Here is a 17,517-nt window from a genome sequence, read left to right as displayed (position 1 = left end):
TATATGATTACTCAAACCCCGTCATCCAGATTATTTATGACGACTAAATAGTACTGGGCCAATACTGGGCCCAAAGAGCTAACTCAGGTCAGCTAGCAGCATGACTCCGGAATTTTGAGGACCTATGAACAACACCCAGTATCATAAACTAGAGTACAGGTTACCATTTATCTGAGGTCCCTCTCTGAACCCAAAACATTTCCAGCCAGTACCAGTATGTAGAAACACGTAAGAGATTACTATGACAATATGCCTAAACAATTTTACAAACCCAAGCTTAAGAGTAATTAGATTTCTACATCTGAGGTTTCCACCTGTTCTTCAAACAGCTAACATATCAATTAATGGATCAAGTATTCACTCTATGAAATAGTTAAGAAATGAAATTCAAGAGCTTTAAAGCTCAGTCTAAGTTTCTACAAAGCAAAACACAACTCTAAAAGCGATGTATTATTTTGCTGTTTTTGACAATGTGAACTACATACCTGAACATCAAGCTTGCTCTAGTGGTTAAGGCTGTCTAAGTTGCTTCCCTGAATACAGACGATGCTAATAGTAGGACAGTTATGCAAGTAACCCTCCCATCATCAGTGTGAAAAAAAGACACATTGGTCCTTCAACATAATATATAGAAGGAAGAACAGAAAGATGAGTTCTCATGTGATGTGCCACAGGTATGAACAGAAGCTGTACTAGCTCATTTTCAGGGCTGCATTCCCTTCAGGCTGATACAGAAGTTCAATACTGCCCTGGACAAAGTTTTAATCCCCTGGGTTAGTACAAGTGTTAAATTATTCAGTGGCTATTATTCAAAGGCTATTATTTTAGGCAACTGCAACTTAACAAGCAAACAGTATGATATAGCCTCAATATATTGAGGATGGCAAAGGAAAACAAGAGCTGTACACTAAAGGCAAGAGAGGGCTCAGTCCTGAAACAAATCATGGGTTCAAAGTTTGGAATATAAATAAAAACCATCAAAAGAGCCTTTAAAGCAGTTAACACAAGTTAATTTATGTACAAGAATTTATATAAAACAGGTTATTAATTCCTGACATATTTACACGACTGAAACAACAGTTTCCAGGACTTATTTTTAGATAATTTTTTTGTCCAGAAGTGTTAACTCAAACCAGAGACACTGCACCAGAGTAAAAACAGACATCCAAATGCAACAGTCAGTTACAGCATACACAGGGTTTTGTCGCATATGTCCTTCAAAATGAACTGAGTCTAGTACTAAACACTAACCGTTCAGGCTAGTATCTGATAACATGTGTTGCAAGGATAGGTCTCTAAGGCCTCAGGCTCTATCTCTGCTATTACATGGATGCCTGATCAGCTTCATTGAAACCCCATTTTACAGCAGAAAAAAATCTAGACTTACAGTTAAATCAACTTATTTTAGAGAAGATTCCCCTCTCTTGAATTACCACAAGTGCTCCACACAAGAGATCACCACTATCATTTAGCCTAAGGGCTGGAAAGCCAAATCCTAAGAGCTCATTACCTATTAACTACAAGTTAGAAGCATCACCCATGAGCAGCTGTCTTCTTGTCATTTGAGTTTCTGCCCACAGGCAATACAGATAACACCTCTAGATGAAGTTCCTACTTAGACTTTGTAGACTTTTTGAAGTATAAGGCCTTCCACTCTAAAGGATAAGGGAAAAACACAGAACAACTTACTGCAACAGAAAACACAGCTTCCGAACCCTATTAAAAGGACATCCTAAGCAAATCTCTTGAGACTGTCTTATTTGTTACTCATGGAAGTGGTAGTTCAGTTTGTGAGAGTAATTTGAAAATAAATGCATCTAAAGCAGGAGCCTGTAACTCACATGAATGGAACTAGTTCAGTATCTTTATGTTGTATCAGCTGGCACCAAAGAGAAACGAGAAGCATTCTCTACATGTTCTTTCAGTATGCCATTGAACCCAAATATACTCCATGCTCCAGACAGAGCATTAAATGCCTTTTGAGAAATTACATGAGCATTGTGTCTAATTTGCTTAAATCTCCACTTCTCCCAGGTCCCATCCCTTCTCATCTTTCAGCAGATTCAGCTACTCTCATGTCATTCACAGTTAAGATTGAGAAGGAAGAACTGCTGTTCTGAAGCTTAGTCTCTTGCAGACTCAGCATGTTACAACACTTGAGACTGGCTGAACTCACATAACCCATGGTAGATAAGGGAAGTCTTTCTTATTAGTTGCCTGCTATGCTACTAACAGTCACTCAAGCACAGAAAGCAGAGCATAAGTGAAGTTGCAACAAGTTGTAAAATCATGTTGTACTGAAGTTGTTGCATCAAGCAACTACTTCAGGGATAAGCCCTTGAGTATTTAAAAGATCCAGAAAGGTTTTCCACTGAAACCATAACCTCTAGAGTAAGCTTTCTAAATTGCACAAATATGAAAGGGTTTCACCTACAATGGAGCATTAAGGTGGGAAAACCTAATCATCAACCATAAGCACATAGATCAGTTATAAGGAGGACAGCAAAACCATGTTAAAATTAGTATAGTAAGTTACTTTAAAATAGAGTTAATTGAGTTAATTTTGAACACCAACCACAAAAAGCCTGAAGACATCAGGTATTTTATTTTAACTGGAAGTTGATTATGTTTCATTTTCTGTATCTGCTATGTTCAGCTAATAATGGTCAAGTGATTAACTTGTAGCCCAAACACGATAATCTCCCCTTGTTAGCGATCAAACAGAACAAGTAAATTTTTTCTCATCAGCTTGGTACACAACCAGAACTATAAATGAAGATAGCTTCAGAACTTTTTCTGGTTAAAGATACTTAAACTTATGATTCAATAAATTATCAGAAAGTACTTGTGTAGCATACCAGAATGATTTCCTATTCCATGTATTATTAGTGGTCTATATATCATGCAAGTAGCTTTAAAGTGGTTATCACAGAGGTTTTTAAAAGGTGTATATATAATCTTGGGCAAGAATTGTAGCAATTAGTATTGACAAACATTACTTGCACAGCAGTGCCCTCTAGTGAAGTCACATCAAAAAGCCAAATTAAAAAAGAATTCTTACAAGCACCGTATCAAAGGCATCAAAAATGCTCACAACATTAAAGACAAATATATTCAAATTCCTCTTTTCTTAAAACAGCTTGTTTGAACGCTTCACCTCAAGATGTGACCATGAAAGACAAAATGTTCAATTCTACCAACCAGACTGACAAAAATGCATCTATTCAAGTTACAAACAGCTTAACTATTTTAATATATGCAGTATTTAAGAAATACAGTCACGTATGAGCTAATTTGCTTCAATACAAATATCCCAGTTAAAAAACCACTCCATTTAAAGAATTATTTTGGTATAGAAGATACTTTCATATACGAGTGGCCTAATTAGCTTTTAATTTGAACTGTGCTAACCATGAGGCAGGTCACAGGATACCTTCTACCCTTTACAGCAATTGACACAGTTCAGTCGCTTATGTTGAAGTTTCATATCTTTTCATAGCAACTCTTGCCAGCATTGCTTCTGACTGAGCACATCAGTCAGTCCAATTAAACAGCCTCAAGAGAAGTGCACCTCAGGTGTCACAGCAACACAAGCAACACTGAGCTTGTGTGAGAGGAACTGAGACTCCCCCTTGATTGAAACGGTACCTTCTCTGTGCAGCTTGACTGCACAGCTCTCCTGAAAAGTAATCTGACTCTACACGGACTCATGAACTGCTTTCTTACATTAAAGCCGTATGCGTCTATCTCTGACTACCTACTCATACTAGCATTCAAAAATAACTGGAATTCAAGAAGCTTATTTCTAGAACATCATTAAGCATGGCAAATAGTGGCAGCAGTTCATATATCTTGCCTTAAATTATGAGGGGTAAAGGAGAAAGCCTACATCTGAAGATGTCACATGTTCTCACGAACAGTTGTGTATTTGCTTCCTCTAGAAACCTTACACCACACAGATTTGAAAATCATTCAACACATTATCTGGTAAAATTTCAGATTTTATACGGAAGTTTTAGCATCCAATCTTCAGTTACTATGAGAACACAATTTTTTGAATAATTTTGCTATAAACATCTCAAAGCATGGAACAGATTGATGAAACAGAACAGGTACGTTCACTCTGGCAATTTTTGCATGATCTGCTGCACACAACATGAATCTTGCATTAAGCACTTGTTTCTCCATTTCTCTACCATTCACCCCTGTGGTATCTTGCTATATATTCATCTTCATTTCTCATAATAATGTTGTCTCTCCACCACACAGACGCATTATTCGTCAATGTTTAAGTGGAAAAAAAAATGCTCTCAAAGTTGCTAAGATACAGAGACCAAATACAACAGCCTCTAAACTACAGCTGTTCTACTACACACTGAACTTGTGCTTGCTGGACAAAACACCTGTAAAAGAGTTAAGTTTGCTTCAGTTACAATACTGACCATAGTTATTTTGCCTAGCTGCCACCATCTATATTGCTTCATCAGGCTTAGAAAAGCATTAACAACCAAAAGATTAACCTCCTTTCCAATATTAAAATCTCAAAGTACAAAATTATCATTTATCCACCACTTGAATATCTACAGTTCTCCAACACTGTAGTAAGAATCAGGCTGTTAAAACAACTATCAAATTGGTTTGCTATTCTCATTATTTACTACTTCATAAAGACGTGAACATAATGAAATGTAATTACATTTCTTTTCTATTTCAGAATTGGCATTTAAGTGATTATGTAGTAATGACAATGAATGCTACTAACATCTCAATTTCTCAATAGCTGTTTGGTGTCTGCTTAAAAGAGTATCACTAGTGAACACATGCTTTTAGGGTTAGACAGATTCTAAAAGGTTTTAAACTCCTTGGCTGTTACTAATGTCAACTGCAGAAAAGTAAATCATAATCTGGACAAAAATTAGGTATAAAAAGGTCATTACATTTTTGAGGAGATAAACTAAGCTTTCTAACGTTTTATCTTTCAGGACAGAGAAAAAAGGATAATTTTTAGTTTCAAAAGAAATCAAACAATGCTTATTAGATGTTTGGAAAAATTACAAAGCCAATTATAACCATCCTTCAAGGACATGCTAAATAAGATGCACAAGATCACTCAAAAATTGATCTGCCTATCATTGTATGAATAATACGTTACTCTGCCTTGAATTCAAATAGCAATCTGAAGCCAACAACAGCTATTGTTCTAATACCTAAGGCCACGTAGAACCATTTCAATGCAAAACACATTAATGAAAGAATAGATGCAAACTACATCATCTGTGAAACTGTTTCCAACTGTCCCCCAGCCAAAACCAGCATAGCACTGCAGGCCTAATTTATCATTTCCTTGTTACAATTACACATTTATAGACAGAAAAAGCTGTCAGTATAAATCAAGGTCGTGGATTGCAGAGCCCCCCTGAAGATCACTTGTTCCCATTTCTTAAAGAAAAAATTTAATTATCAAGCACTGTACTTCAATACTACACACATTACATTATTCACCTACACTATTTTATTATTTCCCCTTAAGAAGTTAAAAATTTAGAAAACACATCTTCCCTAGTTGCATCTTTCTTGTCCCTTCCTGATCTTCAAAAGTGTCAATTACCATCAATAAAAGATTGCTCTTTGGTGTATTCAGCAAGGAAATACAACATTAATTTTAGTATTGTATTCCAAAAAAACATGCTAAAACAGATCAGATCAAAGTTAGTCAAAAGAAACATAACTGCAGCTTTTACATCCATTCACAGAAGCAAGCAACTTTGCTAGATGCATGTTTTTGGGAAGCCACATCACCAACAAGAGATGTTGTTAGTATGCTGCAACAGCATAGTAGCGTGTGAAGAGCTAAAGGCTGTATTACTCAAGGTAGCTTAGCTCAAAAATGTTCTTCAGAATAAAACTTTTGAAGCTACATAATTGTTAAGCATATCTGTCCATAAACTTGCATCCAGAATTCTGAATTATGTTTAAAGATATCTGTGGCAATATGAATAAGGTCTAGAAACAACACTTGTTTAAACTGTTAAACACAAGTAGAAAAAGTAATGGCATTGGAAAACAAAAAATATTTTGCTTGACCAAACATCTAATTGATTTTTGGGTTCTTTGCTCCTGACCTATATGCTTGCTACTCTCCAAGCTTTTAGGAAATTTAGACAATTCAGTTCTGTGCCCACAGCTTAATAAAATAAGTACCTTAGGAATTAAAACTGCTCACTGGAATGGCCACAATAAAGAAAAAACCCCAAAATAATAATAACTATTAATACAATAATAATATTATATAATATTAATAATATTATATAATATAATGATAATACAAAAGTTTACAGGGCAAACGTAAGGAAGCAATTTGAGAACTTACTGTTGTGGAATTTTTAACACAGTGAGACACTTGTCAAATATAACAAAGATGTCTGCTTTAGATTATCCTACCGCCAAAATGTTCAGCTTCATGCTAGACACCTCTCTTCTTGCTTTGCAATCAAGTGTTAGAGAAGCTCTGTTTTTCCTGTAGAATACCAACACTGCTGGAAAAACGTTCTGACTCAGGAACCACAGAGCACACAGACAGACATCTTTATAGCCCAGAGAAAACACTGGTGCCACATTCTGCAGAACTGCCCCAAGTGTCATCACATGTAAAACTAAACAGAACAAACCAATTTATGTTCCATTTAAAGTGTGGAGTTAAAATCCTCTAAATACTCCTTTAACTCCCTAATTACCTTCCTTGCATCTCATCTTCTCATTTGAATGACATGGTGTTAAGAAATACGACAAAACATTTAATTTGCTCTTTTATTCAAGTATTAGATCTTACGTCCTGAAGATACTTCATAGGAAGCATGAAACTTGAATTAAAATCTAATCCTTATAATAATTGCTTTTTGGTAGGTACCAAAAACACACACAGTCTTCTGTATTATGTTATCAATGAAAGTAGTTTTGAGTTCTCTCCCTGACTTTTTCTTGGAAAAGCAACTTCTGCAATAACTCCTTAAGCTGGCTAGTTCCACGCTAGTAGCCTCCCCAGTGATATACCTTAATATAAGGTATATCATTTACATGGGATAAGGTGCTTTCAGGATCAATACTTACTACAAATACCTCCCAATGCTTTTAACTAATATTTCACAGAAATTGATGAGATTAGGAACTTTTCATACAGAAAAGCTTTATTTATTTGGCAACTTCAGTTTTAACAGTTAACAGTTATTTCACCTTAACTGATGGAAATGCTGAGGAAAAGCTCACAACTCAAAAGCAAGACTCTGCAGTTTCCCTCAAATGACGAGAAAAGCTCTTATGTATGTATCACTAGATCAAGCCTAGTGATTTTGATGTTTGAAGCCACAGAAAATGGAACCCAGCAATTTCATATAATGACAATCCCACTGAACTGTAGTGTTACCTACCTTTCTATCATAGTCAATAACACAAGTGCTCAGTTACCCACAACTCTGGTCCAGCATGATGCTTCAATTTGTGGTGTCCCTCAACTGTCACCTTCACCCAGCAAATCCCAACATATCAAATGCTACAATACAGTGTGGTCTGATAAGAATTCTGGTTTTCATTGCATTAGCAGCTCATCATGTACTTCAGAGTAATACATTAAATCAGTCAGGGCCTTGAGAAGCCCCAAACACCACACTGATCCTTAAAAAATAGGTTTAAACTAGATTAGTCCTTGGGGTAAATTTGTTAGTTCCTAATTTAAATTGCAGCCATTTACAATCTAAATAACACCACCCTGCTGTATCCCTTCTCCCGTGGAAGCAGGAGGATATGCTTTCATAAACAAAGCTTGGGAGCACACACATGCTGAAGTGAGCTTTTGCTCTCAATTTCTACTCAAATTCAAGGCTACCTCCTGACAATGCCAAAGCCTTCCCCCCACAACTTTTCACAGTATTGTATATTGCCACAACATAGAAATTCAATTTTATAGCAGCAATAACCTAATTCTTCATGCTGAAGGCCACACAAAGCAGTACTGTTAACACAGGTTCAACTAATTGTAGAATGGATAAATTGCACTGCCAGGGACTTTAATAAAATCACTTGATTCATCTCTTTCATGGCTTCTTCCATAAATAACATTTTAAGATTAAATCAGTCAGCTGCAGTCACTGCAGGCACAGCATTCCTATTTATTTTTAGTATTTTGTGTTATTGTAGGCATTCAATGTAAAGGCATTTTTAACTAAGTATCAAAGGATTTCCTATTGTATTACAATACAACCTTTATCAGATATTCATTTAGAATAGGTATTTTTCTTTACTGTGAGTGAGTATATAGAAAATCAGATACCTGTTTGTAGCTTCCTTTCAGTAATACAGTAGCAACTCCGGCACTGAAACAGGCTGAGGATATGAAGTCAGGGGAACATCAAAAAATTTCAGCTATGTCTGTACTACAAATCCTAAACTCTTCACTGGTATAAACCACAGGTCACCTCTGTCCAGAGACACAGGAACTCAGATACCACATATGGTGTCCCCATCAATTCTTTTTTCCAACCTCTACTAAGCATTTGGGGAAATTTTGAAATATGTCTTTGTTCTTGTGTTCACTCTTACATAACAGTATTCTCTTTCTGAAATTAAAAAAAAAAAAGACATGATGATCAAAGAGTGGTTTGATAACTAAGCACAAAGGTCTCCCACCTTTAGAAACTGGCATAAACAATCTGAAAGGCAGGAGAAGGCTACCTGAAAAACACAGGGGCGTAGCTACTTATTGAGATGTCTAAAGTCAGCAGCAAGCATTACAGACAATCCCTCACACTTGCTTGTGCACTCATGTCTTTCTCTCACCTAGAGGTGTTTTTTTTTTTAAATATAAGGCTAACACAGCAAAAAGAAACCCCACATCACAAAGACATGGGAAACTAGCAAGAGAAAACAGTTAGTCCTTCCAGAATCATGTTTTCCTCCTTTGAACTACAGTGAGTGGAGTAATCCAAACCGGTAAAGACTCACTATACACTGAGCCAACATCTCCCTGAGGTTTAGGGAAGTACAACACCCCAGGAAATTTTCATTACTGAAGTATTTTTTGTATTATGTCATAACACTGGGACAAGTCCAGTCCACAACATTAACTGGAATGCAGGTACATGACATCCACATGCTGTCAAGGGCACACTCAATTCACTCTTCAGACCATGAGAACAGCATTATTCATGCTATTACAGGTGAAAATAGCTTAAATATGGAAGCCTGACCATCACTGATAGTGGGAAAGGTATTACAAAAGCACTAGAGCATTAAAAAAAAAACCAAAAACAAAACAGCTCCAACTTTGAGAACAGACTTTTTAATAGCTGGTTTTCACTGTCTGCAACACAATTGTACCTCAGTTCACCCATATATCAAAGCCAGCTCAGTGTTTCAGCATAAGATTCTACAACTGCCTGCAAACCAGAACAAAACACTCACATCAGAGGTAGATAACAACCCACTCCTGTGTGAGCTCATCCCCAAAACTTCTGTAAAATAGCTCCTCCATTTCTCCTACTCTCCCTTAACACCTACTGTAAAACAGAACAGATAGTTCCAGAAGGATGAAACACAGCAGTTAAAAATAAAGGAAATTTCACACTCTAGGCATTTGCAGGGACAGCTCAGTAGAAGTTTTCAGAGCAACAAATTAGCCCAGAAATCTTAGTAATTAAGGCAAACAGATGAGTTAGTTCTCATGCTTGATGTTTCACCTCATTTATCACTCAGTATCTGTGTAAGTCAAAAATACATTGACACTAAAGCAACAGTATTGAAGACTGAGGTATTGTCTTCATCTGAGAAAACACAGACAACACAGAACACTGAAGTTATTGAACACCGATAGAAGCCATGTATTTCCAGGTTCAGCTAGTGTTGAGGACAGAAGCATATTGAGATACTCAGCTGAATGGGGCCTACAACCCATTTGGCTTCAAAAACAAATAGGAAATAGCATTGAAATAAAGAAATATGAGCCATAAATTGAAAAAACTCCAAAAATCATATAATCATTAAGGTTGGAAAAGACCTCCAAGACTGTCAGGGCCAACTTTCAACTGAATACCACCATGCCCACTAAGCCATATAATCAAGTGGCAGATGTGCTAGGATTTTTGTCGTAAATTGTTTACATTTCAGTCATCAATGAAGTTGCTTTATTTTCACAATGTCACATTTTAGATGTTTGCTAACAGCTATAAAAACCATGCTTGGTTGTTTGAACAAAACTCTGATGATATTCTCATAGCTAATGAGTTTGTTCTTAATGTTAGTCTCATGGAGGCTGAAATAACACTACATGCACTCTTCAACATAATGTAGGTGAACAAGAAATTAATCTTTCCTTCTATAATTAAGGGAAACTAAGGGAAACAAATTAATCAGACAGGCTAAGTGAAGGTCTAGATCATTTTTGACCATCACGTGATCCAGATGTCAGCAAGATAGCCTGAATAATTTAATGACCCATGCCACTTCAACAAAAGGCTTAAAGTAATAAAATTTATCATCTGGGTTAGGTTAAAGCCCTTAGTCAATGGGGCTGAGAGTAATTCAGCTTACCTAAGATACCCACTAGCTGATCCACCCTATTGCTCTCCCACCCACCACACAGACCCTGATAGCCACCAAACTGTCAGGGTTCCGACACATCTGAGAACCTGTACTGAACTGCCTTCCATAATTCTGCTGTAACTTACACCAGCAGGACACAAGATCATTACCTATATTTGTTACTCAATTAAGAGTCTAAAGGTAGCATTTGCTAAGTACCTTACCCCCTTCCCTCTTTGTCAAATCCTTTTCTAGGAGATTTCAAACGTTTATAGTTTGCTTGAAACAGAACACCTACTTGGGTAGCAATACTTTAAAATAATTTACTGCATGAACTACAAAGGCACTTAATTCACTAAGAAAGCTACATGGGAACAACTTTGTGTTAGAAACGGCCTGCAGTGGAAGCAGACTTGGTATTAGCAAGGACATGAACTTAAAGATTACAACCTATCAGAAAAAACAGTAATTTGAGAAACTCTAAAGTTTTGTCTGTTATCAGTCACTTATCATAAGCTTTAAAGCTTATTTTTTGCAAAATTTTACCTTGATGACAAATTAAAACGTAGCATTACTAACACACTGATTATTCACTGAATGAAGAAACAGAGCAGATTGGAAAAGCAGATGACCACATAAACATTAAATGTTGGCCAAAGCTAAGTTAAACCAGTTTCTTTTCTTCCTACATAAAACCAAGAGTCAAGCAGCTGAACTACAATAGCCTTAATCATACAGTTAAAAATTGGTTACAGAATGAACCCTTCCAAGTCCCTCTGAGTTACAGAAAGTACTGCAATACTTCCGCCACATAACTCTAAGCCACAGCTCAATGAAAAAAAAAAAGGCAACATTTAATTCTCTGTCTGGGTGAAGAAAGAAAGGCTTAAGAACAAGAGAAGTCAGTGAATGTGTTACAAGTCATAAGTAATGTGACATACTCTTGCATAAACACATCAAACTTAAGTCTGATCTGTGCTCAGTACTAAAACATTGGTACTTAAGCTTGCAACAAAGTTATTCCTCTCTTTCCAAGAACTTAGAATGAGTGTTTCAAACCATGAAAATCCAGAGCTCAAGACACAGCGGAATCTTTTTAGCGTGACAGTTTTCCACAAGCTACAGCCAATGATAACTGCAAGTACCATGAAGGATAAAAATCTTAAATTTGCATAACAACTTACTGTGTAAGTGATAGCTGCCAACATTCCAATCACAGTCAAAGAACTAATGGAAAATGAGAGTGCAGTCAAGCCATCTGCAAGAAAAAAAAAAGAGCCTGTTGAAAATACAGTAGATATATAATAACACTTCTTCCTAAGTTTAGTTTTCAGAGGAGATTTAAGCTCATGAGAACAAAGAAAAAGCTTAAGACATGGATACCAGCCATAACTTGGACAAATAATTTACCTAGAAGAGCTTTTCAACCACAGCAGATCTTTCTCCCAAACTGCAGGATCCAGGACTGACTCTTGTCTTGGTTACAAGCTTTAGAAGTTGCATTCACCCAAATGGTTGAATAGCTATGGGAGCTAGTTCCTTAGGGGCTATCTAATACCCCTTCAAGACTTATTATTGGCCTCTCCAGGGTGCTGTGGTAACTTGCACAACTTTCAGACGCGTTCTGGATGGTTCAGCTTAGTTTTGTTTGCTATCACCTGATTTCTCCTACCAGAAGGATTTTGCAGAATCAGGCAAGTATGGATCCTTCAACTAATCCAAAAAAGCCTCGGCTTCACTCAATGTACATACAGACCAACAAACTGGAAAAAGTTCAGGGGAATAAAGAGTAGCCTTATAACTCTAGTATTAAAAGGGTTAGTTGAGGACAAGAGTGACCTAAGAGGCATTTAATTCCTAAAACCTTCTGCATAATTCTTCAGAACAGGTCTGTCCCTAACCTCACCATGACAAGAGATCTCAAGTGGTTTGATTAAACATTAACATAGAAACTTATAGTTATCTACCCTTATAGTAAATTAACCTTCAGCAACCAACTTCATGCTTGTACTCAGTCATAACCAAACTAGAGTTTACTGTTCTCCCCCATGTCCTCCCCTCCAGTTAATTCAAGGATTTAGAGTACAACTTTCATTCCTACTTACACAGAATTACTAGCCTGTTTCCATTCATTAGCAAGTTTCCATTATTATTTCCTGAACACAGCACCAAGCAGTCACAAACTGAGAAATCCTAACTAACCCCTGTAAGAAGTTGCACCCATCTTCTGACCAACCCTACAGGCCTCCTTCCAAAACTACCAAAAACTAATAGAATAGCACAACAAAATCCAACCTCACAGCTCAAATCACTCCTTTGCTATTTTTGCTGGATAATATCAAACAACTTCCCCAGAGCTAAATGCAGTGTGTTCCTGTGTTTCAAATAGCTGCACTATGTTTAAAACTCAAAAAAAACCCCCAAAAATAAACCTAGCACTACTTTCCCTTCAGTAGCTTGGAAAAATTGACTTGTTTCTGAAGTTTATGGTAAAAAAAACCCCACACTAGTGACCCCTATTTCTGACATATCACACAATGTATTTACACACCACATTTGATGATCCTCCTGTACAAGTATTTGAAACCAACATTTAATAACCATTTTAAAAGTCTGAACTATGCTCAATGAAACATTAAGAAACTAACTGGCTGAAAAATTGATAATTGTATACCAGAAGTATATTATCAGGCTTTGCCTCAGTGGATGAGTTTGCATTCCTTTTATAATCCCACTACCAACTGATGGTGTTGGATGTTTGTTCTATGTCTCAAGATCTTTGTATTTCTTGGGCCACTGCAGACAGACAAAGGAAAAGGGTAAATTAATATAAAAACAGGACAACAGGTACAAGTAAAGACAACAGGCAAGAACTATGTCCTTATTTCTCCAGCATTTGGAACACAAAAGAACCTTTAGCAGAGTTGCTGTCTGTGGGGTAGTTCTACAAAAACTTGGGGAGAGGGAGGTCTTGGGAGACAGCAATCTGAAGATAAGCCAGAAGTGAGCCCTGCCATCAAAGAAGTCCAGTGGCATCCTGCGCTGTCTCAACAGCAGCATGCTTGTCTATTAAAGGAAGGGACCATATAGGGAATACTACAACCAGTTTTGAGGCCACTGCTACAGGTAAGACTGATAAATCTGAGCAAGTTAAGTGAAGAACTAAAGTTGGGCAGAAGTTGAAGCACACCCTGTGCAGAGAAGCTGAGGGAGGCCAGGCTTGTTTGGCCTGGAACAGAGACAGGTTTGGAGATGCCCAACACAGCCTGTCTGCTTAGCAAAGAGGTGGAGCCCAGGCTCTTCAGCAGTGTATAGCTGTTGAGTGTGAGACAATGGGGGACAGCACATACACTCACAAGAGAGAAGAGATTTTTTTTTTCCCACTAAGATGAAAGAGTCTCCAAATTTAGTGGGTTTTCAAAAGCTAGCTGATAAAGCCCTGAGCAACCTGGTCTGACCTTACAGCTTCCTTCTTGGTGCAGGAGATTTGACTAATTGACCTGAGGTCTCTTCAGTCTGAATTATCCTATTAAGCTATGAGTCACAAGAGAATGCTGATAGAAAACAAAACTAGACGTTCACATCCCAACCCAGCAACTTAATAATTTTACATTCCTAGAAATAAACATTGGATCTATTGTACTACACAGCAAAAACAGGTACAGAGCCAAATACTTTGTTACAGTCATATCAAGGTGGCCTGGAAAAATTAGCTTACATCGCAGCTCAACGGCTATCACTACCTGCATAGACAGTTTAAGAAACATTTTTTCCTATGCTATTACAATATTTGCAAAGAAAAAAACATCGAGTAGACAACCAAAACATTTAATAAGCTATGGAATTGTCCTCCCCAGCTCGTATGCTTACAAGCACAGATTACAGCACAGAGCACATTATAATTAGAGACTCTGCAAGGATGTCAAACCAAACAAGAAAAGTTTTGAGTATTTCAGTGGCAAGAGGAAGAAGATGCAAAATAGGTGCCTTTTGCTGAGTGAGGCAGGGGACCTGGTGAGACAGGATTTTTCCATAGAAAGTCTGAGGTACTGAATGCTTTCTTTGCCTTAGTCTTTTACTAGCAAGACCAGACTTCAGGAAACCCAGACTACAGAGCTCAGGGAGTAATGCTGGAAGGAATATGTACTCTTGGCAGAAGAGGACAAGGTTAAGAGAATACTTAAGCAAACTGTGCACAAAATTGATGCGCCCTGAAGGGGTAAGACAGCTCTGTCAGTGTTTGGTGTATGTCATTGCAGGGAACTTTTAGTCAGTACAGAATTCTGAGAATAATGGAGAATATGACTTGACAAAGGCTTGCATGAATATATCCTAAAACATTCACACAGAAACCAATACTCTGATCAAGCATAAGGCACAAAATAATGGAGTACTTAGGCATTGGGATGAATGTTTGTTTAGACTACTTTTAGTTACCCTTTTTTGAATACATTTGAAAAGTGACATCAAGTCTGTCTTAGCTCACCTATAAAAAACACGTCGTTCACACCTTTGCCCTGAAAACGTACCCTGGTGAAGCACATGAACTACATCAGCTAAGTGTTAAATACTGTTTCATGGAGTTTGGCCTTCACAACAATTTTTTACATCCCTAGCATAAAGTATAACAAATGCAAACAACAAATTTAGAAGAGGTCAGCACTAGGAGAGCAAAGAAGAAGTTGTAACACCCACAGGATTTTCCTGTCTAAATTAACAAAACCACTCACTTGTCTCATTCTTACAGTGAGCAGCAGTACTGCATTTCATTAGGTAAATGACTGAACAATGTCACACAACATGATGCACACTCACCATACCCTAAGAGACAGTGAACTTCATCCAAATAGCATTTAAGAGCTGTGTTAAATGAAGACTAGAGAAAGAAGTACCCTCCCCTCCTCACCATAAATATCAGAGGACACAACACTGGAGTCCGTGCTGTCAAATGGGGACTGTATTTAAAGTACAGAGAGGAGATGCTGGCAGTGCTTTCAAGATAGCTCTAATTTTCTTTTCTCTGAACAGGAAGAATACTCTTATTACAAAGACTTACTGTAGGTAAGCAGTGAGTGAAAAGTTAGAAAACTGTCACCAAAAAAGTTAATTATGTTCAGTCAATGAACAAGTGACAGAAGTTCGTAGCAACTCATGCAAAGTTCAAAACAGATCTCAAACTTACGACTACTTCCAAATTCTTCGAACAGGAGCTTCACTTTCTCCCACTCTGTGGAGTTCTTCTTGTTGGGAATATCCAAAGGAACAAAAGCACTGTAATAAGAGAAAGTATCTTTCTTACCCTAATTAGTCAAATATAAAAATTTTTACTTCCAAATTAAGAAAACAGAAATCCATTCATTCCTGAAGAGACAGTGTTTCATTTTATTTACATTCTCCTCAAAAGCTGCATTTAGATAAGCAGAGTACATGAACAAGGGTGTAGAGTCAGGTCTGAGGTCATTGAACAAGTGATTTTCCATTTACCTGTCCTAAAAGAGGTAAGAACCCTATATGCAAGTATCATTAAAAGATGTAGTAATATGATTTACTATCCTGATTCATATGCAGAGGAGCAAATAAACTTTAAGCATCAATTGAGACAAATTCTCTTATAAATATACACTTCTGAAAGCCAAAATTAGTGATTTCCAAAACAAGCATTAAAATGTGAAATGACATGTTTATCTTCCAACTAATATAACACACTTCCTGCATTGCATTCTTTGTTCTGTAGTTGACCCAGAGAACTGAGCTGCAGAGAAATTCATTAAGTATTTTTGTTCTTCCAGTAAGCAGACTAGCAAAGAATGCTCAGAGAACAATGTCAGGTAGAGCAGTCTCTTAGCTGAAAGCTTCCTGGTGTTAGTCTCACCATCTAAAGTCAACTAATAAGAGTAACTCTTCAGCACCTCTACAGACAAAACAGCTCAGTTTGTAATAGCTGGAAAAACAGTACCTCCGTACCAAAAAAAAGACTGAAACCATAGCTTTGAGACGTGAAATAGAATGCCTACAAGTCATAAGGAAGCCAGATTTGAAGGGAAACACTTCAGGCAAAGATTGAAAGAACTCAAACCAAAGTCCATAAAGACTGCTCACAAATATCATTCAGACTTGTACAACAAAGACTACATAATTAGATCCCAGCTTCAAGTCCCAAACAAATATGCATACTCCAGGAGCAGTCTCAAACTAAGTACAAAATATATGCTTATGTTTCAAAGGTTAGGGCTAAACCAACTGTGTGCACTTATCACATCAAAACCAATCTGATACTCTGCCAAAAATAAAAGTTGACATTTTAAAAGTGGAGATTTTAATTTCTTAAAGAAGCTTCTTAACTGTGCAAGAGGCAGATGAAGGGCTAGCACTTGCTTAAGTTCACACAGGCTTGTTAACTTCAAATTTAGTTCTTGAATCTGCCTGTAGTAGCAATTCTTTCTGTAAAGCAGCACCTAGACAAAATGAAGACTTAGGTATTTAATGCAACTTGGGTGACATTTCTACTAACAAATGATAGAAAGAAAAAACTGCAGGTTTATTTGCTAAAAATAGTTAAAAGAGGAGACTATGAGAACATAAGTGAGCTCAAGTCCTTTTTATTTTAGCACCACTATGGATTTTCTATTCCTGGACTACATGCAGGAAACAAACAAGATGGAAGAACATTTTAGGATATTTTTAAGTTCCTTGCTTTTCTTCCTCTGCTATGACTACCTACAACCAGCATGTCAAAGGACACTAATCAGAGCAGGAGCCACTGTATACATTATACTTTTAAATTAGTACTCAGATAAACCTTGACTGAAGGAAATGGACATCTGATTCTGCTCCTGCTCAAATTCCATGCACCAAAGGCCCCAGAAAGGAACCCAGGAGTTATAAATTTACACACTTTAGTCCCAAGCAAGCAGAAGTCTTATTTCCCCTTCTAAACAGGTGCCTCAA

General features: G+C 37.1%; 1 protein-coding gene across 1 annotated transcript in view; it reads right to left on the bottom strand.

Annotated features, from left to right (window-relative positions):
* The window catches only part of LMBRD1 (LMBR1 domain containing 1), a 65,491-nt gene that overhangs the window by 28,794 nt on the left and 19,180 nt on the right, over positions 1-17,517 (bottom strand). The window contains exons 6-7 of the mRNA XM_085056557.1: positions 15,752-15,840; positions 11,754-11,827 (exon numbers count right to left, since the gene is read on the bottom strand). Of these exons, the coding sequence (XP_084912683.1) occupies positions 11,754-11,827; positions 15,752-15,840 (163 nt within the window). The remainder of the gene's footprint in view (positions 1-11,753; positions 11,828-15,751; positions 15,841-17,517) is intronic.

The sequence above is a fragment of the Lichenostomus cassidix genome, chromosome 3 (genome assembly GCF_008360975.1).
Source record: "Lichenostomus cassidix isolate B80296 chromosome 3, HeHo_3.0, whole genome shotgun sequence".
In the NCBI taxonomy this organism is placed as follows: Eukaryota; Metazoa; Chordata; class Aves; order Passeriformes; family Meliphagidae; genus Lichenostomus; species Lichenostomus cassidix.
Note: the sequence above shows the minus strand (reverse complement) of the source record. Positions and strands in the feature narration are given on the sequence as shown.